The sequence below is a fragment of the Lingula anatina genome, chromosome 8 (genome assembly GCF_051362555.1).
Source record: "Lingula anatina isolate TDL-2025a chromosome 8, LinAna3.0, whole genome shotgun sequence".
NCBI lineage: Eukaryota > Metazoa > Brachiopoda > Lingulata > Lingulida > Lingulidae > Lingula > Lingula anatina.
Genome location: NC_141774.1, coordinates 13,030,847 through 13,054,150, shown reverse-complemented (window position 1 = coordinate 13,054,150; position 23,304 = coordinate 13,030,847). Strand labels below are relative to the sequence as shown.

The 23,304-nt window shown below is 35.1% G+C and overlaps 2 protein-coding genes across 3 annotated transcripts in view; one reads left to right on the top strand and one right to left on the bottom strand.

Moving 5' to 3' along the window:
• The window catches only part of LOC106164557 (prolyl endopeptidase), a 14,608-nt gene extending 11,120 nt beyond the window's left edge, over nt 1-3,488 (top strand). Inside the window, exons 16-20 of the mRNA XM_087019031.1 lie at nt 193-288; nt 1,155-1,256; nt 1,634-1,790; nt 2,097-2,165; nt 2,891-3,488. Of these exons, the coding sequence (XP_086875157.1) occupies nt 193-288; nt 1,155-1,256; nt 1,634-1,790; nt 2,097-2,165; nt 2,891-2,956 (490 nt within the window). The 3' untranslated portion in view covers nt 2,957-3,488. The remainder of the gene's footprint in view (nt 1-192; nt 289-1,154; nt 1,257-1,633; nt 1,791-2,096; nt 2,166-2,890) is intronic.
• On the bottom strand, nt 3,257-23,304 carry LOC106164556 (NPC intracellular cholesterol transporter 1). 2 transcript variants are annotated; one of them, XM_013542502.2, is made up of 23 exons: nt 23,131-23,304; nt 20,051-20,204; nt 18,626-19,637; nt 18,137-18,269; nt 17,225-17,463; nt 16,692-16,792; nt 16,305-16,471; nt 15,971-16,105; nt 15,494-15,676; nt 14,987-15,101; nt 14,461-14,588; nt 13,909-14,043; nt 13,424-13,513; nt 12,838-13,028; nt 12,250-12,380; nt 11,788-11,911; nt 11,571-11,632; nt 11,065-11,293; nt 10,545-10,776; nt 9,821-9,934; nt 9,252-9,414; nt 6,903-7,058; nt 3,257-5,623 (listed from the first exon to the last, which is right to left on the bottom strand). In XM_013542502.2, exons 1-22 carry the CDS (start codon nt 23,182-23,184, stop codon nt 6,904-6,906), a joined length of 4,047 nt encoding a protein of 1,348 aa, XP_013397956.2. In that variant the 5' UTR covers nt 23,185-23,304; the 3' UTR covers nt 3,257-5,623; nt 6,903. The 2 variants fall into 2 exon arrangements, with proteins under 2 accessions (XP_013397956.2, XP_013397957.2); XM_013542503.2 differs by lacking the exon at nt 6,903-7,058.

Genomic DNA, 23,304 nt, shown 5'->3' with positions numbered 1-23,304 from the left:
ACATTGTTAGTTCTTGCATATTATAGCATGATTTAGTGAAAATTACCCAAAAAATAGGTGATGTGTATGATTTGTTTAATCATTTATAAGTTATAAACTACCCACAATACTTAAATTGTTGTAATACTGTTAAACTTTATGGTATTTGATTGTTTCAAGTAAACCTGAGATCGATGAAATCTTTGGTTTCAGAATCACCATCAATGGAGGGTCTAATGGTGGACTGCTGGTGGGAGCTTGCGTCAACCAGAGGCCAGAACTTTTTGGATGTGCAATTGCCCAAGTGGGGTAAGTATTTTCTCCAGCTAGAGTAAGTGTTATCTCCAAGTTGCATATCCAAGTGGGGTAAATTAAATCTCCTTGTTGGGTAAGTCCTATCTCAAATTGGGTTCAATATTTTAAAGCAGGATATTTTGTATCTCCAAGTGGGGTAAGTCCTATGTCTAGTTTTAGGGACATTTGTGGAGTTGGGGGATGTGTAGCTTTTTGCTCTTCCTCTCACTAGAAGCAGTGTCACATTGAGTGAGACTATCTCAGGATTAGCGCCCCAGATTGCGGAAAATTAGTAGTCTAGATGTACAAAAATATCTGGCTTGATCATATATTCTAGGCACTTGCCACGTGATAATTGCATTAACATATTACTTTCAGTTATGAAGTGGTGAATGTTTCATAACTTGTGTTACCTAAGGCAAAGCCTTATGCAAGCTAATTTTTTCTCTCTCCCTCTCTGTCTGTTGAGCCATGTAGGAATATTTCAAAACTGTTGTAGTATATGGTTTTTTAAAAAGGTTTATGATAGTTGTAATTATGAGATCACCTAGGATATATAATTTTTGTACATTTTCAAGCAATATTTTCTCTATACAGTTCTAGACATGTTGAAGGTCCTCAAGAACATACTTTAGTTCTAAGGCCCCATCATAATAGTTATGATAACTGTGAGAATATCCTTGATAGATATTTTTGTAGACTGAAAAAATATTTTTGTCCCAGTAGTGTGATGAACATTTTTGAAGTTCCTCCAGTCAATGATTTTGTGGAAACCCTGATAGTTATAATTGTAAGGGGGCCAGTGATAGATATTATTATTACTTTATTATTTTATTTTATTTTTTTTTTTTTTTGTAGAAACAATATTTTTTTCTCTTTAGAGTAATGGACATGTTAAAGTTCCATAAGTTTACTATTGGACATGCCTGGACCACTGATTATGGCTGCAGTGATGAAAAGGAAGGTTTTGACTACCTCTACAGGTAACCTTTGACCTCTACAGGTAACCTTTGACCTCTTCAGGTGACCTTTGACCCATGATGAATGCTCTGTGACACTTATTTCATCTTATTTCAAATGACATTTCTTTCAAGAATTGTTATGTATGGTTATTAGTTTGACATATAGTACAAACATTTTCACTCAAACCCAACTTGATGCTCGTAATTTTTTATGTTCAAAATTTTAGGAATTTTGAGAAATAAAGATTATGATCATGGGAAATGTGGTTGACATTCAATTTTTGTTATTATTATTTATTTATTTATTTATTGCAAGAAGATAATTTAAGACATGATAAACAAAACAAATTTGGCAAAATTTTATCATTTTCTCATTAACATAATTTGCACCATTTCAGATACTCCCCAGTCCACAATGTCCAAGAGCCAAACAATGGCGTCCAGTTTCCAGCCATGTTGTTACTGACCGGTGATCACGACGACAGAGTGGTGCCTCTACACTCTCTTAAATACATTGCTGAAGTGCAACATAAACTGGGAAATTTGCCTCAACAGGTATCCTTTATTTTTATTTTTTTAAAACCTTTTTCAGAGTGGATTTTCAACTTTTTCAGCTTGATTACTGGTCACTTAGACTGCTTGGTCTTAAATTGCTAATTTAACCAAGTTAAATTTTAAATGAAACTGTCCATATTTAAAATGTTTTTTCTTTTTCCTTTTTTTGGGGGAGAAAAAATTACTAGTCTGCAACAACTGGTTTAATTTTCACAATTTGGTATCTGAGCATATTGGATTCCTCATTCATTTAATATTTAATATCAAACAGTTGCTTTACATATTATAATTTTTGTAAAATTTTAGACAAACCCCCTGATGATCCGGGTTGATACCAAGTCTGGGCATGGAGCGGGAAAGCCCACAGCTAAAGTGGTAAGTGTGAGGTTTTTATAAATGTATGTGATTTATTTCTTTTAATTTTAAAGATGCATACAAAGTCAATTTTTTGTCACAAAAACCAACCAGATGCCAGCATATAGTTTCAAGTAGTATAACTAAGAGAATTACCAAAAGGCATTGTTTAATTTTACCCGAAAATGATGTTTGAACGGATTTTTCTGCTGGCATTCTAAGCTGTGTGTCAATGGGGCAGGAAAGTAGGTCACCAAAGTAGGTTAAATTTACAACCATAAATTTAAAGAAAGGAGCAGTCTCAAGGTCTTTTATGGCTGATCGAGTGATCTATTCAGTTTATCCCTTGGCATGTCAAAATTATTTGAGTCATATAAGAATCTAGTAGAAGTGGTTTACATGTATTACTGGGAATCCACGCTCCACCGATGCTCGGTTCGTATGTACCTTTAAGGATCCCCAAGTTTTATGGTTGCTTAGAATTGTGTGAATTGCTTAAATTTCAAGTTAGTAAATGATTCAGAATAAAGTGAGGGGAGAACGGAATGCAGAGAATACATGCAGCAAGTATAGAATGAAAAGCAATTAACTTACAAGTAATGTATGGAATTGACACTCTATTTATTTAGTATATAGGTACAGGTATGTGACTCCATTCAATTTTAGGAGCCTAGTATTATGACAGCTCAAAGTGCATAGAAAACATGCCAGTTCAGATGTTATACTAATTGTTGTTGTTTTTTTAGATTGAAGAGCTGACTGACATCTACAGTTTCATAGTGCTCAACCTTGGACTGGAGTGGAGAGACTGAAGTTCTTGAACAGCTCTATAGAGGGCACCACTTCACAAGCAGTTCCTCTGAGAAAAAAATCACGAGGAAGTTGCTGCTTTAATTGATAGATTTAAAAAACTGTGATAGATGTGAGAAAAAACTTTTTGTCTTTTATTGTATCTTGAGTCTCCTTAAAATGATTATTTCAAGATAAAACTGAATTTAAGGTTTTGTTACAAACTGATTTTTATATCCCCCCGATATGTTACCCATCTTTTTGTTAGAATCTAACCTCCTTGTAGATTGCCCATTTAATTTTTTTTTTTTTTTTTTTTGAGGAGTTTAATTTTTTCTTTCAGATATTAAAACATGACCACTTATTTGTAGAACTGCAATTCAGTCTTTTTGTTTCCAATATTGCAACAGTAGAGAAAAGTAGAGATAGGGCAAATGACTACAAATATTTTTGTTCAGTAATGAAATAGCATGATTGCACCTCTTAATCAGAAAAAAAGATGTTTATTTTATATGTTAAAATGTAACAATAAATACAAATATCTTTTTTATTCAACACATTTGTTTTATTTGCTTCTTATGTACAATTTGCTCAAGAATTGACTGTGCAAACACTTATTTACAAATGACACTCAAATTTTATATTTCCGCAACAAATTAAGATTGTCAATTATTTATCATATCTATGGAAAGTGTTCCAATAACTAAAGATATTTATCCGTTTTGTATTTCACTTTAGCTCTTACAACCAAAGAAGTAAACCTGTAACAAAAATTTACCAAAACTGACAGGGGGGTAATTATTTTATGTGCGCAAGTGCAAAAGGAGAAAAATCGTCACTTTGCTAATGAAAGGTGTGATTTATCAGATATAGGGATTGAATATCTATATATGTAAAAATTGCACAATGTGGACATATATATATATATATATATATATATATATATATATATATATATATATATATATATATATTATTTTGTTGGATGTGGATCTTCTTTTCTCAACACTTGACTCATATGTGGTGAAATAATTCAAATGACTGCTTCGATCATCACTTAAAACCAAAGGTAAATCAACTCTAACAACAGATTACATATACAGCACAAGCACAGCCTATAACATAAATATATAAGTAACTTTTAAGCCCAGAAGTCATTTGACAATATTAGACAAAATGTCAAAAATTTTCCATTGGTTGCAGTGTAAATACTTCATTCACGTGAAGTAATTTTTTCTTTTTCTCTTATTTTTCTGTGTATATCTTAGATGTATATATTTTAACATTAACATCATTCACAGTCTTTAAATATATATATATATATATATATATATATATATATATATATATATATATATATATATATGTTCAATTTTTAACACATCAGCACTCCCTTTTTCAAAAAAGAAAAAAAAAATGAGCTGCCAATAAAATTTTCTGAGAGATTATAATCAAAGAGAGCATACATGGAATTTGGGGGTTTAACTCCAAGTAATTTTGAGTGAGTTCTAGAAAATTGCTGATATTGCAACCAATTTTCACATCCAATGCCATATACAGTCATTTGAAATTACATCAGTTCTATAATATTAATGTATCTTTAGAATTTACCCTTAAAGAGAACCTGCCTCTTTTATTTTCTGTTATCTACACAAGTAAGACACAATGGACAAAAGGAACCAAATTCACTAACCAATGACCACACAATGGGCAGTAAGTGCAATAAGAAATGGGTCAAAATCTCACAATTTGACATTAAAAATTAAGTGAGATATCAAAAGATCTGGAGGAAAATGGGGCCAGAAAATTTGTAGACTACTCGGTAGTGCATGTGGTACAAAGAAATAATAACTGACAGAATTTAGATATTTTTCTGGTTGTTTTCTCTCAATTTATCTAGAATTTTAGTTTATTGCACATAAGTACAAAAAAAAATCGTGTTTTATGTGTCACTTTTTCTAAGAAGACATTTTCAGCACATAAGTTTCAGCCTATGGACTAAAAAGTTGATCCCGCCTAGCTAACAAAAAGTTCTGAGCATGTTTTTTACAAAAGTCTGACGTCACACAGCCCCCAAAGGCTGTGTTTAAATTCTGACAGCTTTCTAAACGATGGCATACATAATCTTGATGCTTTTTCATCCAAATGTGTCCTAACTTAAAGTTAGAAAATTTTGCACCCTGAGTATAGAAGCCACAGTTTTAAATTGAATCTCCTGAAAACAAAATACTTACAAAAATACTGTGGCAAGATTAATTTTTTTTCAGGCAAGTATATATTTACCTACTATTTTCTGGTCACTATTTTAGGAATGAGGGTCATGTAAATTGGGCATACCACAGCCTTCAAATATTGTGGTGCTCAACGTTATATGTTAAATTAGCTTCTCACCTTTTGAGAATAATTCATAAAATTATCAAGTCTGAATAATGATTCTCAACATCAAAACTTGATGAACAGAATGAGTTGCATTGATTTTGCTTTTTAATGATTATCATTCCCCCTCTCTCTCTCCATTTTTTCATTGGCCAAGTCTGTATGCCTCATAAAGTTCTGTTTTAAGTCTCTCCGCCTGGGAGTTGTGCTGTTTCAAGTATCACCACAAAGGACCTGTACATTCTCGATGGTCTTGCCTTGATCTCTGTCATCTTTCTGGCTGGCATACAGAGTGGCCTTGTTCAACGGTGGACCTGCAAGAATCATGGGTAATTTAGCATTGTGGGTAATATTGGCTAATGTTCAATAAATGTCAGCTTATCTCAATTGAAATTTGTAAGTCTATCTTTTGCAATTACTTTATGCGGCCAAAACAGACTACATACTGGTGTTAAAATTATGGACCTGCAGGGATTGGGGGTAACAATTAAATGTCAGGCGCTAAGACGAGTTAAGTTACATTTACATTTACATATTAATGTTTTGAAACCTTTAACTCCGTTTCCACTGCATGTGCTTCACATTTCTTATCACAAACGTTAAATCTTATTACAGTGTTTGTTACGGCTATTAAACATAGGTGGCAGCATGGTGATACATTTTTTTTTACAAATGTTTCTTTCACATTCGAAATTGTGACAAATGAGTAAAGCATGGGACAGATAGGTGTAAACAAATCTTGGGCTTAGTTCAAACATGTTACTGTTTACACAAGACAGTTAGTATGTTCACATTTTAGGAGCAATAAGTTATTCTTCTCATGGCAGCTCTACCTACAGCAACAGTGCATATTATCAACAATTAGTTGTGGCAGCAAAAACCTGTTATAAAAGTACACGGGCTTGAAACTGTTTAAGCCAGCCAGATTTTAAAATAAACCTGACAGGTGAAAGTGTTACCAAAGCAAACAATACATCAACTCAGTTCAGATCGAGTGATAATTCTTTCTACTTGCTTGATTCATTAAAAGCAATGCACCTTGAGTATTTTGATTTGTCTGTTTTCAAGGTTTAATCTCTCTATTTCCTGATAACTGTAGATACCTTCAAAATATTTGGGCTAAACGTTTAGTTTCTTTAGAAACAATTTACTTTTCATCAACATAAGTCTGCTGTTTTGTCTGTTTTCAACCCCCCTCTATTTCTTGAATACTATTGCCGTTTTCAAAACATTTACTCTAAGTGACAATATTTCACAAAATAAACAGAATATAACAACTATAAAGAATCAGTAAAAGAAGGTATTGTGCTGTAAGAGTTTTGGTTTTTTGTTCTAAAAGAATGGTAGTTTCAAACTCAAAAAGAATCCTACAAGCTAAGAACCAAACAAGAACACACCAGAATGGGAAATTTCTATTGGCCAGGTCAAGGTGAAATCTTCAAGTGTCAAGGTCACATTCATTTTCTAAAGGTCAAAGGCCACAGGAATATTATACCACAAGGATATTATATTATTCAATGTGTTGCAAAGGTATCAATTATTATGTAATGTGTTTGCATTTTGTGTAATTATAACCCTGATGGCTGTGTATACCTTAAGACAACTGATCTGAATATGACCCATCCCTAGTGTCTATGACACGAGACGTGGGCTCTTTTTTGCTGTTCCTTTCAATATTCTCATCATAGGTGACACGATCATGGTGCTTTTGTTGTTTTTCAAATAAAATGGCCTTGTTAATTGGAGGGCCTGAAATGAGGAAAAGGTGGGATAAGAAAAACAAGTTATGGGCAAAAAATAAATAAATAAATAAATAAATAAATAAATAAATAAATAAATAAATGTTATTTCTAGCCTTCTTACCATGGAGTGAAGTGTAGTAAAGGCAGACAACTAAAAAATAGAGCAGTTACCTGATGCAAAAATGTAAATTAAATATTATTTTTAAACAATAATCCACAACCAAAGTATTTCAGATAAAATATGAAAAAGGAAGAAAGAAAACTTGGTAAAAGCCATGTAGAGTTAGGAAATAATAGCATGCATAAGCTGTTTTACAAAAAAAAAAAAAAAAAAAAAAAAAAGCAACTTAGGGAAAAGAAATCAAAAACTTCTACAAGTTTTGCAGTAGAGGTGTGTTAAATATACATGAGGATAAAAAGGGAAACTGTGGCTGCTTGAACAGGTAGACAGGGATGTGTTAATTTTGGAGAATGGGAGGGGGGAGGGGGGGGAGGAGGAGATTGAGTAAGATCTTAACTTCTCACAATTACCTGTATTTTAGCCTTTGGTTTTGGTATCAAGTGATCATAAAATGATTTTAATATTGATGTTTATCTGCAGAATACTTAAAGATACATGGATAACTGTGATAACAGCTTTATCAAGACTTGGTGAGACCATGAGGATATTTTAGAAAATAAATTATTATTTTCATAATCATTTCTATTATTTTTATTGGTATTAAATAAAAGCTTGGGAACCTCTTTAGCCAAGGTGCCTCCAGAAACTGGTTGAGGGGCCCTAAACATGTGAAGATAAATTAAATGATAAGTCAGGAACTTGGAGTAACAGGATATATGTAAGGATAAAATGGGTTTGACATTGTGTTTGGTGAGACAGTGAATCACAACATTGTGTTCATTGCGTTAGGTGTGACAGGCTTTCACAACATTGTGTTGGGTGTGACAGTACAACACAATGCAGTTCTCATGGCATGATGGAACAGTGGTTATCAACTATTGTTGATAAAGTCAGATGGATATTAGGTGGGGCATTCTTAAGGATGCTGAGCAAAGCTAAAAGCTACTGAAAGGATTAAGCTGTCCTAGTCTTGATAGGCAAAGATTTATATAGGATATCATGTTTTGTTAGATGTAAATATGTTATACTTGGCAATGAGCAGTGAGCTGCGAGGTATCCTTCATCAAAGTGAATGTTTTGAAATATCTGTTTATTTTAACGTAAGATAAATTTGGGACTTATATTGACCCCCATGCTACAGTATGTTTGAAGCAAAAGATTAAGTATGCATGTCATTCACTATTCCATCTTTATCTAACTTATATCATAAATCACTGAATCAGAAGCTTCATCCCTGTCTGGACAAAAAATAGACTAAAATGTGTGCATCACATTGTAAAATAAATGAATGAAAAATCAAAGATACCAAAAAATCCAATTATGAAAAATATGGTGATGCCAATTAGTCTACTTTCGGTTTTAGTCCAGTGTAATGTTTACTACATGTATGATGTTAGCCTTGGCACTACACAAGGGGAGTCACCAGAGAACTTCAGTAGAAAGTTGGTCCAAAGTTTCACTTAAAATAAACCAGCCATAGTCCAACTCCATAAAAAAATTTTATAACTTTATTTTAAAAGTGAGAAATGACCAATGTTTTGACAAGAAAAATATAATTAAACGATAGCAAAAATCAAACCACAATGACATGGCAATAATGATGTAAATAAGTCTACTCCAACTTTGTCAGGTTTATCTTGAAGCTGACCAAAAAAAATTGCCACTAGAAATAAGACCAACTTTTAAGTGAAGTTCTTTAGTGAAACTGGAGCCAGCCCAGTGTTAACTAATTTGAGATCATTTGAATATATACACCCTCCCCTGATTCCATAAACCTCATAGTTGCTAAGAATTGAAGATACTAGAAGCAATATTTACAATTATGCAACAGTGATTTAGATTAACTGAGACAGTCATCAGTCTTTAAATTGCAAAGTAACGTTTTTTTATTTCTTCTCTTTGTTATTAAGAAATGGCATAAAAGTTAATGCATTCTACTTTGCGTTACAAGTGAGTTATACAGAGATAGATGCCAAAGTCTATGTTTAAAAAAATGGCACACAAACAACAGAAACAGAAACACATTAAACAAAAATCTTTCAATACAATCACATCAAACAGGATAGTGTTTTCACTTACCTATGTAACTGAGTAAAACTGGTAAAAATATGAGGCCGTGTGTCGCCCCAAACAGCACCATTCCAAGGTACATACGGAAATAGAAGACTTGGAATAACTGTGACTTAGAAAAGGCTAGAACTATAATACCTCCTAACTTTGTCAGTGTTATACCACTCAGTACCTGAAGCAGAGAAAAAGTGTGATGGAAAATTCTTTATAAATCAACACAGAGATGAAAGTGAACCTACAAAATATCCAGAAAATGTCAGCCTCAAAGGTATATATATTTCTATAACATCTTGTAACAATTTCTTGTACTCTGCCTGTACAATTTTATATATTTAAGTCTAAAATCCTTTTAAAAATGTTCAGTAAACTTATCATTAACAGAAGAAAAATATTAAGGAACACAACTATCAAGATATGTAAAAATCTAAAATATTTAAAAAAATGTGACCCTAGATAATAAATTAATAACAAATCATATATTTATCAATAATAAAATATCCTAAATACGTGTGTTTTTTGTTTGCTGTGCAATAAAAATCTGAAAATAAAATTATAGGAAAAAATCCACTAATACTCACTGAGCTACCCATATGTGCTAGAGCATCCTTGGCTCTCTCCACTCGAGAGTTTCGTATGCTGACTGCAAACGCCCGTACGATGTGAGAGCAAAACTCTACGGATATACCAACACACTGGAATAGAAAACCAGATAATAATAATATTATTTTCCAGTATATCATTGTAGACATGTGAATACAAGTACCAGGGGTGGATTTAGGTCATCTTCTAGGTCTTCTGAAAGACGGTCAGATTTTCAAGTTTACATTGACGGGTATCTAATTTTTTTTCTGTGGGAAGACGGTCAAAAATGGAGGACGGACCACCAAAGATAATTTGGAAGACTGTCAGAAAATATCTCTGGATCTGCCCCTGAGTACCAATACACTAGAATAGTACATCAGATATTATACCAACATACTAGCATAGAGGATGTGAGAATAATGTTACTTTTGAGAATATCGTTGTCTACATATAATATGCATGTACCAAAACAACAGAATAGTAGATATGGCATATAAGACTAATTATCATTATTGTTAAATCTGACGTGATATACCAAATTAACACAATAGAACAGAAGATGAGATAATCAGTCCAATATCATGTTCATGGTCTATAGTTTGAGGCTATTTTCATTGAGAACTAGATAATCATTTACACTAGAATTTTACTGACCAAAGAACAGAGCATTAAGATCATATTAAACTGACAGTAGCTGAAGAGCATTCTGACCACTCTTACCATGATCAAATTGACCAAAGACACTGCGTTGAGATCGATCCCCCAAAGATGCATCATTCCAAACATGCTGATCTCGATCATACTGATTGTCAAGATAACCAAGATGGCTGAGTAAAGGTCAAACCCAAGCAGCACAAAGGTCACGACCAAGATGGCTACTCCACACAGCGTCAAGTTGAACCAGGTGTCTTTTACAATAAGCAGATACTGCTCGTAGAAAACGTAGAAGACGCTGAAATTTGAGCATACCAAAGATTAGGTTAACATTGTCAAATACAATCAAGTACTTTTAAAATTAGGAAGATAAAGTCAGAAGAAGAAGATTAAATTTAATATTTTTCTCTTTTCCATCATCATTAGACATATATTAATTAATTGTTATATTAGTTAATTAGTTGTATTTTTAGGTTCTTTGAGATTTGCCATCTTTATATGTATAAATTATTAAATAATTTTCATGAACCAGTAAATATTAAAAAAAAAAAATATACAATACATCTATAGACTTCCATCTACTCACCTGTATGGATACACCTCAAATTTCTTTTTGTTCTTGTGCTTCTCCAATGTGATATTCCCCTCCATGTTTCCCTGGGCGCTGTACTTGTAAGCCACCTCTTCCTCAGTGCCTGTCATGGCGTCATTCATTGCTTTGGTGATGTTATTCGCTACTTGCCTTGCATAGCGCAAAGCCTCGATATAGTCCTGTGAGGTTTTCAGGATCGTATGGTAGGACATGAAGTAGCTGCCTAAAAAGGAAAATTAAGTAATTTTTCAAAGTAATTTTTTCTCTTTTTTTCCTAGTGTTCTTGTTTACATAATACTGTGTGGCAATCAGGGAAAAAATCAGGTTTTGAAAAACACTTATGGAAACCCCTCTTTGTGTTCCTTCTGTAGGAATTCGAAAGACTCTTCATTTTCTTTCTCAACTGTAATTATGTGTTTTGCCAAGTTCAATCCAGTGTGTGTGTGTGTGTGTGTGTGTGTGTGTGTGTGTGTGTGTGTGTAATTGTGAAGTTGTCTTACCTCCAATCTGGGTTTTGGCTGCGTCATTGAAATGGACGGCCTGGCCATAGGCAGCATGACCTCTGGAAATAATAATAATAATAAAGCGAAGAAATATTAATATAATGCACTTAAGACTGACAGTTTTTCTTTGGGAGAGAGAGAGAGAGAGAGAGAGAGGGAGAGAGAGAGAGAGAGAGAGAGAGAGAGAGGAGGAGGGGAGGTACTGCACACTTACCCCTTGGCACACTTGATTCCTGGGTTATCCTCCAGAAACCAAGGCAAGTAGCGGACAAAGGTGTCTTTATCAGGATGGTCCCGAGTGATACTGGTATTACACTTGTAACAGGAACTGTTGTCAACTGGAATAAAAAACAGCACCATCAGGCAACATCAAGTGAGTAAAATCACAAGAAAATTGCCATTCATTTGAAAATCATAGTCAGGAACCTGACTAATCTCATATAACCTGAATCTCAATTGAAAATGTCATAAATTTGACAACAACGCACATTAGACACGGCAGAGAACACATTGAATGTGTTAGATTTGACAATGACAGAAATGTGTTAGGTGTGACAGCAGCACAAATAAGACAAGACAGAGAACATATTGAATGCATTAGGTAAGACAGCAACATACATAAGACAAGACAGACAACACCCTGAATGTGTTAGGTGTGACAACAGACCACACTGACCTAGTGAGGGACAGAGCACCTCCTTCCCATGGTCATCTTTGATGGCTCGACAGCAAGGAGGACTTCCTCCAGGTTTTAACCAGGCAAAGTAGTCATCTAGCCAGGAGCTGGCAGGCTGGGCTATCCTGGAGCTGGACACAACACATGGACATCAGTAAATACAACCAAAGATTCATTTTTAATGCATTTCTTTATAATGAAAATGTCTTTTAACATCTTTTAAAATGTAATATATTTCAATGATTTATTTGGAATTACCATTTTACTATAATTAAGTATGTACCATCCAACTTTTAGTTGCAAATAAAAATCATTATTATTATTATTAATGTAGTCTGGCTAACAAAGTTTTGCACAGAACTATTAACAGCTATTTGTCTTTTCATATGTTTTCAAAAATGAAACCAATAAATTTCAAACATTTGGTCGGCATAAAAAATATTTCTTATTAACATATTCTTAATTCTTCAACCCAGTCAAACTTTATCTCAGCAAGCAAAAATAAAATAAAATAAAATAAAATAAAATAAAATAAAATAAAATAAAATAAAATAAAATAAACAAATGAAATTCAAGCTTGTCCCTTACACATTACTAAACTTTGAAGCCAGTGAAATCTGTCCAATCAGTGAGTCCTGATGACAGCCAGGTAGTCCACATATCCAGTTCTGTCCCTCCAGAGTGCTGTAATCATACCCGTCCTTCACCACAAAGTAGACGGGTGGACCCACTGACAGGTACTTGGCCATGGCGTCAAAGTAGGTCAGAACATAAGAATCCTGGATAAACAATTATAATTCTTTGTGTTTATTTTTCAACAGATGTACTGTGAGAATCCTTGAAACTAATATTTTTTGTAATCAATTTTCAACAAATTGTTTTGGAAGAACCCTGGAAAACCATCATTCATAATCTATATTATGAATTTTTAATGATATGCAATAAGCACCCATTATATTCATTTCGAGGGAGACACTGTGCAAGCAATTCATAGAAAATTACTTTGACTGGATACTTGTGGCACAAATGCAACACGCGTAAATACTCAAAACATTGTGTCATATGGACAAGGTCCTCAGGCAAATTTTCCTATTACCTGTACCTGTACCACTCCCCTTAACCCAACTGAAGCTTACATATTTGTGAAGCTTACATACTTAGTATGTGTACTTACTCTGGGCATGGACAGTTTCTGATCCAAGCCAGTGCTTAACTTAGGCACCATGGCAAGACTGGCACAGCACCAGCCAACAAATATCACAATCTGAAAGAAAATGAGGAAAAAATGATTTCAAAATCTATCCTAAATATTTATCAAACAACTCATAATTATTTGTACTTAACAATAATATAACTGTAATACTTTTGACCATCATTTGACATTTTCCACTGCATTTATTATTGTGTTCAAAGCCATCTTGTGACAAAGTCCAAGTGGTGAAGTTTCACAGAGAACAGTCTCAGCTGATGCAATCAATATAAAACAAAAATCTCACCCATTCTTCAAAACACTATCACACCTTACACAATGCTGGTGTATTCACCATAGATGGTGAGACACAACAAACTGATAGTATCTCATCTAGCACAATCAAAACAATTCAATCTCACCCACTTCCCCAAACACAGTCACACCTAACACAATACAAGTCTACATACCACAGAAGGCCTGACCCAGTCACTCATCAGGAAAGGTGCATAGTAATTCTTGAAGCAGGCCAGTAAATAGCTGTCCTGTTTGGGAGGAATGGACTTCCCGACTTTGATGCAGCAGGCCACATCAATGCGGTTATTCTGATAACAAAAAGATAATCATATAAAAATACAAGCAGTTTATCATATTGTTCCAGGTAATTAAATATAAAACTGTAGAAGTATTCTGGCTTAGAGATTTAATAATAAGTAATATATAATTCACTTTTCATGATGATCAGGGTACACAGATGGTGGCTTGAAACATAGTGCACATATTATCTAGTCTTAGACAATAACATCACTGTACTATCAAACAGACTTTATGACATATTTACTTTCTTGTTTTCTTTGTTGTCTTAACAACAAAAGACATCAAACACACAGGAGTACAAGGACTATGCTATGCAATTCAAAACTACACATCTCAACCTGCTCTTTTAAATAACTGATTAACCTACGAGAAAAAAAAAAATCATATCATTGGGGTACTCAGCAAATATATTCCCAATAACTTACCTCTTGTCTCTTGACATCTAGAGACAGAAGTGCCACAAACACTGAAATCTGTAGCAGGAAGTTGAAGAGCACTGCCTGGGCGGCGTACAGAGAGAAGATCCTCACAGCTGGCATGTCTATCAAGGCACCTGGGGGGGAAGAGGGAGATGGAGGTCAAGGGTTTGGTTTAAAATTACTTCAACTTAGAAGTTATTACTAATAAATATATATCATTACACATAAATTATTACACATAAATTACTTCATATTTGTATAATATTTACCTCAAACAACACAGAATCAAGTGCATGTGCATGTATGTGTGTATGTATGCACATTATGTGTATTTGCACATGAATACCTCTGATCTTCAGCAACTTGACAGTGCAAGGTGAGGTGGTAATAACAAAAATTATTCACATGCTGGTGATTTTAAGATATGAAATATATGTTTGTGCATGCATATGTAACTACTGAAACTGCAGTCTATTTGAGCAAGGTTACTGCATGCTAATATCAGATACACTGACATATTCAAACAACTCACCCAAGAAAAAGGCGAGGGTTTCAGAGGAGCTGGTCAACAGCATACTGGGGCCCACTTTACCCACAATTCTCCCCAGCTGCTCCTCTCTGGACTCGTTGTGGCGGCGCTGGGAGCGCTGGAGATAACAAGATAAATTAATGTGATGTATTTAAATATTCATAAGTTTTCAACTATTTAGTTGTCTCATTCCCTGGTGAGTGTGTCTTGCTTGTCGAGGTGAGTGAAATGCTGGAGATAAAAGCCTATACTTAGCTGTTTTTTTAAGAAACTTATATAATTGCAACTTTTAATAGATAAGGGGGAGGGGAATGGATAAAACTGCTCTGAATCTGACATCTTATCTTGATTCCATGTTTTATGTAAATGCAGGTCAACTAAGGAGTGTAACAAAGGTCCACATTTTCAGAAAAAGAACCCCTCTTCAGAAATTGCTGGCTACAGGTCCAAGCACAAACTTGGCGATGACTTCAGAATCAATTCTTAAACAAAACTTTGCCCTACACTTACTTGGTAGGCCTGTACCAGTATGAAGATGTTATCCACCCCGACGGCCAGGACGAGGAAGGGGATGACCTCAATGATGATGAGGGTCATGGGGACACCTATGTAACTGTAGAACCCCAGTGAGCTGATCACGGACAGAAACACGATGAGAACTCCCGCGAAACCCAGAGTGATCTTACTGTCAATCTGAAACAGAAATAAATACACACTATTTAGTCATCATCACTTACTCTGTTTCTTAGACCATTGGAACTTTTTTTAAAAGATAAACTGTCTCTACCATATACACCAGTGTTTGCCTCTTAGGAAAATTAGTTGCTGGACCGAAAGTCCAGCCATCTTGAAAAGTAGCTGGATTGAATGTCTGCCAGGTGGGAAAACTTCTCAGCCCATTCTGAAAGTTGTCAGCAGCCCCTGGCAGACGATCCACCCTTAATTTCTAACACTGATAGATACTATTCTCTCTCTCTCAAGACTTACCAGTAATCTGACTGTATCACAGCTGTTGGCCTCTCCTAGCGATATAGTGATGTATGCAAACATGATCAAGTAGCTTATTAATATGGTCAAGACATCAGAGTTGCTCTCTCTGTTGATCTCGTCTTGAATGGAACGCTGCAAAAATGGATAAATCTATCAATAAATTGCATTATACAAAACCTAAAATATATGAAAAACAAGGGGTCTGAGAGAGAGATACATAAAGAAACAATAATTCATTTCAATTTGTGGTTTGATCTGAGTGTTGTTTGATGAGAGAGAGAGAGAGAGAGAGAGAGAGAGAGAGAGAGAGAGAGAGCTAGAGAAACCCCACCTCAGCTGAGTAAGCCACAGTAAAATCCCTATCCTTCTTCACGTATTCCTTCATAAAGTCCAAGTACACCTGCTCCCACAACGTGGCATTTTTTTGGTCGCTGTCCTTCACATGATTGTTGACAATAAAGGTGACAACCAAAGCTGTAGCATCTTCATAATTGTCACCTAATATTGATATAAAACATAAATTGTACATGTAAATATCAACAAAAAGAAATTAATTTACAAGAGACATTGAATTCAGCTTCTCATTCAAGGGTTGTGCTTTTTGTTATAATTCCTTTCTACTGTAGTGTCAAAGGGTTTATTTCACTCATCACTCATGCCTTTCAATTTCCAACAAAATACACAATAGGATAGATGGCAACACAGATCAAGACACTACCTTCAAATCCTCCCAAAGCCACCCAAGGTAACACTGGCCCTCCAAACTCTGCAAGGCAAGGTAACTTAGTCAGAGCAGTATCTGTGGGATTGGTTGGACCTCTGTGAATATAGAAAATTTAATATTAGATAATAATTACAAGAAGTGTGTCTCTCTCTCAATATATTTATGTATTTCTGAAACTGTGTTATCTATTTACTTGTGTGATGATAAGGTTTAGTTCTGTATGAATGTACTAACTTAATATGTGAAGGCAATCTGAAATAAATCAATCAGGGACCCGTATCTCGAAAGCTTTGCTATGTTGCGACCGTGCGCAAGCGTCTCGATTCCATAACTTGTCCCATAAAATACATTGTAGCCTCTATTTAATATAGCGATTCGCAATACGCGATGCTTTCGAGATACGGGGTCCTGAATCTCTCTCCCACACATGCACACACGCACACACACACACACACACACACTCCTTAGCTTCTTTATTTCACTTCATTTCTTAACAAACAAACAAACCTACAGCATGCCCTACCCACCTGGCACAGGACAAGAGATGGTCGAAATAGTCGCCCAGTTCCTGGAGGTGGTATCCATCCCAGGCGGTGTACTCCAGGCGGGTGACGTTATTCTGGAAGTAGTTCAGGACAGACATGATGGTGCAGTGGTTGTTGTCGGGACTGAGAGGCTTGTAGCAGATGTCTTCCAGGCTGATCGTCACGTTGGTTTCCTTGTCCTGAGCAACCAGAGATGTGATCTTGGTCTGGAGGTCCAGGATCTGAAGGAGAAGAAATGATTATGAGTGTGGTGCAAGGCTCTCCCCACAGATGTGTCAAGCTAATAATTGGACAGTCATTAGCCTCAAAAGACGGCTTACATTTTCAGAGATGGTGGATGGCTTTTAAAAATTTTGGGTTGGTTGGTTAGGCTTGCTTGGGTTGGATTCCCAGTAAATCAATGACCAAATTACATAATCACATTTTCAACTTCCTGTACCCCAAATCCTGAAGAAACCCTTGGTTTGTTGAAATAGGGTGCCTTTTTCATTTTAAAGATAAAGATGGAATTACTATTGCTAATTCTCATACTGGGGTCTACTTTTGAAATGAAGGTCATTTGATTTACCACACTTCATCCATCTGTGTCTGTGGCTCTCTTTACACTGTTTTACACATCTGTAAATATTCACTCAGATGGTCACATGTTATTATTATTATTATGCTAATTATTATGCCAATATGCTAATTTTGCGCCCTTTTACAATTTTGGCTTCTAACTACTTAGACCAATCAAAATTAATCTAACTAGCAGTGTGGAGAGCTCTTTTTAGATGACTCTAAAAGCTGGGCTTTTAACTTGTCAATTTTCATAATTTTAATACAAAAACACAGTGTAAGTGTAACATGCAATATGAAAAGGGCTTAAGTTTTAAGTTGTAATTCCTCCCCTACCTCCAACAAAAACTCCTTTTTAAACACAGGCCCAATCAGGGTTTCTCCTGGGGAGTAAGGATCGAGGTTGGTTCTCCACCATTTTGACTGATTCTTAGGCGTAATGATGAGCTGCTCTGTGCGATAAAATGGCCTGGAATGAAGACATATTTACTTATACATCCCTGACAGGAGTTGAAAATGCAAGCACTGAGGGCACTTCAATCAAAGGCATATTGTTCATCTACTAAGTTATTTTTCTTACACCAGTTTAGTGAATGAACGAAAGTAAATAAAACCCATTACAGAATTACTCTACAAATTCTAGTAACAGCTAACCCAAAATGTTGCTCAACATAATCTTCATAACACCTCATATAATAGTATCTGAAATCTTACACAAACTGACGATCAAAGTAATTTTATAACACCTACAAAGTAACTAAAATCTTAAAGCAAAATGTTGATCAAAGTATTTTTGTAACACCTATAAAGTAACAGAAATCTTACCCAAAATGTTGATCAAAATAATCCTTTTGTGTCCTGGCCACACTTTTGGGAGCTGACCACAACTGAACAGGATCCACAATGACGGAGAGTTTGAGCAGACCACAGCCGAGAGCCACACACAAGAGGAGGCCAATTATCAGCACCACCAGGGGACGCCTGGCCACAAAGGTGCCCCATTTGGTGAAAATCTTCTGAAGCCATCTGTCCAGGTGGAAGCCAATTTTCTCCAAGCAGTTGATCTCGTGTTTCCCGATGATTCTCCGCTGCGCGGCCCCAGGCTTGAGGACTGGGACAGTGTCACTGCTGTCGCTGTTGATCGCCCAGTCATTTTCTTCCAAATCATCCTGTCGGTTGACTCCCAACGTGTTCTTACAGATGATGTAATAAAAGATGTTGCCTATGATGAAAACTAAGAAGAAGCCTATGAAGATGCATCCCATGATGAAAAAGGCACAGTCGATCCCTAAGATGTAACATTTGGGTGGAGGAGGTTTGGGGGTGGGTTCAGGCCCGCACGCTTTGGGGCAATCCTGACAACTACACGCCAAACTGTCGTCATCTACCGCCTCGTAACATGGAGTTGTGCTGATATTAAAGGTTTCGTAGCCGGGAGGCAACCCAGACATTATGTAATGAATCTGAAAAGGGGAGTTGATGGGATTTCCCATGAAGTTCAACCACTTCTTGGCGTTGCAGTTTGCGTTACCGCACAACACTGACATCGCCTTCTCGTTGTTACTCGGCATGACGACATCCTTACACGAGTTAAACATCCTGTCTGCAAAACCTTCATCGATGAAATATGTGACTTGATTCACGAGGTTTAAAACGGGAATGACTTGATCGACTCTTAAGAAACTGCTGTGGGTGGCGCTGCAGGTAAAGTCGCAGTAGAGTTTGCGGAAGTTGGAGTAACAGGACGGACATCGCCCTATCAGCTGACTGGGGACCCCCATGTTCTTCTGTAGTGTGTAGATCTGATCTGGACTGCAACACGTCGATATGTTCTCTCCTGGAAAGACAAAATAATCATGAAAAGTTTTTTTTTAGTGTCAAATACAGATATTATATTTATTTATTTTACTAAAATCCAAAACTCTTACTGGTGTTTTTTGGGGGAAAACATTTGCTAAACATATACATACTTTAATGTTATAATACTTATTTAATAATAATAATAATAATAATAATAATAATAATAATAATAATAATAATAATATCAAAAAATTAAAATGTGACATTTTATGGAAGAAATTACAGCAGAAGAATCATTGACACAAAAGAGCAATGTTAAATAATTTTTAAAAATTGTAAATTAGTCAAATTTATAATTATATAAAGCAATGGTAGGCAGACCCATAGTACTGTAAAATGGTTAGCAACTGAATATTAGTAAAATTGGTAAAATTGTTAGTCAGTTTTTACCTGTTACCATGTGTGGACAAAGCTCTTTCAAGATAGCTTTGGCACTTTCATTCAGTAGAGGCTTTGCCGTTCCATTATAAAATGGATTCAGGATCTTTCCAGAGTCTAATGTCTTCTCTCCATACCAAACACAGTGGTTCGCTGAGGACACAGTCTGAAATAATTGGGAAATGTTTCTGTAAACAAAATTATCTGTATATTCTTCTTTTTGTGAGTTGTATTTTTGTTTATTTATATGTATCTATTTATCTGTTTATTAACTTTTTACTCAAAAATATTGCCAGGCAAGTCCATTCTCTCTCTCTCTCTCTCTCTCTCACACACACACACACACACACACACACACACACACACACACACAAATGCACATGGACACACATCTTTTCACTGACAGTAAACTTAGACTGTCAGTCACAACTGAATCAATTTTTATGTCACATAAAAGTGGGTAGATCCGGGATGAAAACCTGTTTGGTATTGCTTGTTATACTTGTTAATATTATTTGAAAAGTTAATGCTTTTTCTGTTGTGAGGGAAAAAATATACCACAACTCCAACAATGTTATACTGAAAAATATAATGGCAAAAGTAGGTCAAAGAGTGCATTCCCATAGATTTAGATCGATCCATCTAGATCGACCTAACTCCCTGGGGATTCACGCTAAATTGCTGTCAGCCGAGCGCGCACGGTAGTTAATTACCCTCTTACAGCTTTTAGTAGGCGGGACAGACATTTGAGCCGGCTAAGTTGACAGTAATCTAATGAGACTCCCCACAGGGATAGATCAATCTAAAATCTGTGGGAATGGGGTCAAAGTTTAAGCTGCTTTACACAAGCTCACAGGCAAAGGTGAAATGCTAACACCATGGGGTAAGAATTGCACTTGAATGAACTCAAATACTGAAATCACAGACACAAAAAGATAGCCATTACGTAGTTCCTTCAATAAGAGTTAACCTATTGTGTATCATATGATAAATGAGATAATGTAATGTCAAATGAAATATCAACTGCTTTGTAGATAAAACCCAGTGTTACCCCTGTATTCAATACTGTCACCCCCCCCCCCCCCCCCACTTTCCCCTTCCTTACCCATTGTCACCACCAAAATAACCTTACTAAGCAGCACTCAGTCTGAAATATTTCGGGGGGGATGGGGGGGGGGTGCTTGGGCCCATGTGACCCTGCATCTCGTCACAAACAATTAAGAAAGGAAACTGTGTCAACAACATCATTATTGGGTCAGAGCTTTACTGTGAAGTTTAACCATTAACAACAGCTGAGCAGATGCCCTTTAAATATAGAACTTCACATTATGTATAATGGGAACAAAGTCCAAAGTATCCAGCGCAGTGAAAAGTGTACTGACTGAACCAGAAGACTTATGTATATCAAGGTTACTCATTTCAACATGAGACCTTATATCAAATATTTTTTAATATATTATATTTAAAAAAAAATTTTTTTAAATTATATATATATATATTTTCTTCTTTTTTTTATTTCACTAATATGAATCACTGTGTATTTGTACTTGCTGGTGTTTTGTAACAGCTACTTATGTAATAAATATGATATTCTTGTTATATTGCCAGCATTTTTTTTTTTTTTTTTTTTTTTGACGTTCAGTTACATTGTACTTATTTCTCAAAGACCATCATACATATTGCTTTAATTCCTGGTCTGACATCACAATTGACAATATAATTTATTCAATCAAGTGAGACTGAACACTTATTTTTGTTTAAAGATAACACAGGTTTTCTCTGTAATAAATTTTAAATTCATGACATTGTTGTCCTTTTCAAGGCGTAATCAACTGATAACACATCCCTTGTGAGCAACAAAATAAATGCACTGCTTGAACCAAAGTCACAAGGTATCGCTTTTTTACTAATATGTGAATAGTCAGTGACATTTCTTTAGTGCTGTAAAATATGTCTCTTGCAGTCTCTTGCAGTGATCAACCTAAAAAATAGGTCTCATAATAAATTCTATGGCATTAGTTTCTGAGTGGGTTGATGATTTTTCTCCATGGTTTCATGGTTTATAAACTTTTTCAAGGGGAAAACATACTGCATAATAACATTCTGGTCTAAAGACAAGCTCAAATATCAGAATAATAGCTATAACTGACATTTTTGCGGTAAAACAGAATACATTATATTTTTATGAGTTGTTCACAATGTTTTTATTGTGAAATATAGATCTCATACGAAGAGTTATTATCCCTTTAATTTTACCACTTGGGCTACTGGACCCATGGTTTACAGTTACTGTAATCACATTTGTTCTTAATCTTGTTCCTGACAGCTCTTTAAGGACGATTCATCATTATGCCAAATCAGAATAACATAATCATCAAACCAGGCAAATATTTTTGTTTTATTTACGATGTATTTATCAATTGTGTTCACAGGGCAATGGCATGTTTGAAGATGCTTTCCTGTCAGCATATTGACGTGCATCATTATTCAATGTATCATTGGTGTGTAAAGCTACATTGCAGCCTACAGGCCATTTGTGATACCTACAGGTTAGGTCTAAGAATCTGAAAAAGTGGCCTTTAATCCTTATCATTTCTTGTTTAACCAGTGATGAGACTGCCATTTAGTGAATTAGTTTGAAAACATGGTGTGGGGTCTGTGTGACACCAAATAATGCTTTCAAAGTCAGCAACATCCAAGTACTGTACAAAGTACAGCTACCAGTACATGAATATCATATTACAGGTGAAGTTACATATTACTCATTTTCACCTGGTTTTAAAATGAAATGCATGTTTTTTTTTTAATTCATAATCTTAAATAAGCGATTGTGATTCTGATTCAACTGTCAATTATCTCTGAAATATAAATAATTGTACTTAAAACAGCCAAACACAATGTTAGGGCATTTGATAACCTTAAACATTTAAGATCAATTGAAATGTAGCAAGGCAAAAATTACTAGTATGGGCTTAATTCAAGAAAGTAATAAGATCTTTATGATAATTCATAACATTTTTGACTGAATCTCAACAATACCTTATATAAAAATTGATTCTTAGCAACAAAACAATAAAATCGACCAAACCCACCTCAAAATTATAAATAAAAAACAGCGCGACAGCTAGGTACATCACGTTCTTCATAATTCCTGTATTGGCTGCCTTCCGCCAGTCATGAAACAGATCGTTTTTATCTTGGTCCAGTCACTTAACCGCAGAATTTTCGTTAATTTTTATGATAAACTTTAATCAGAGCGGTATGAC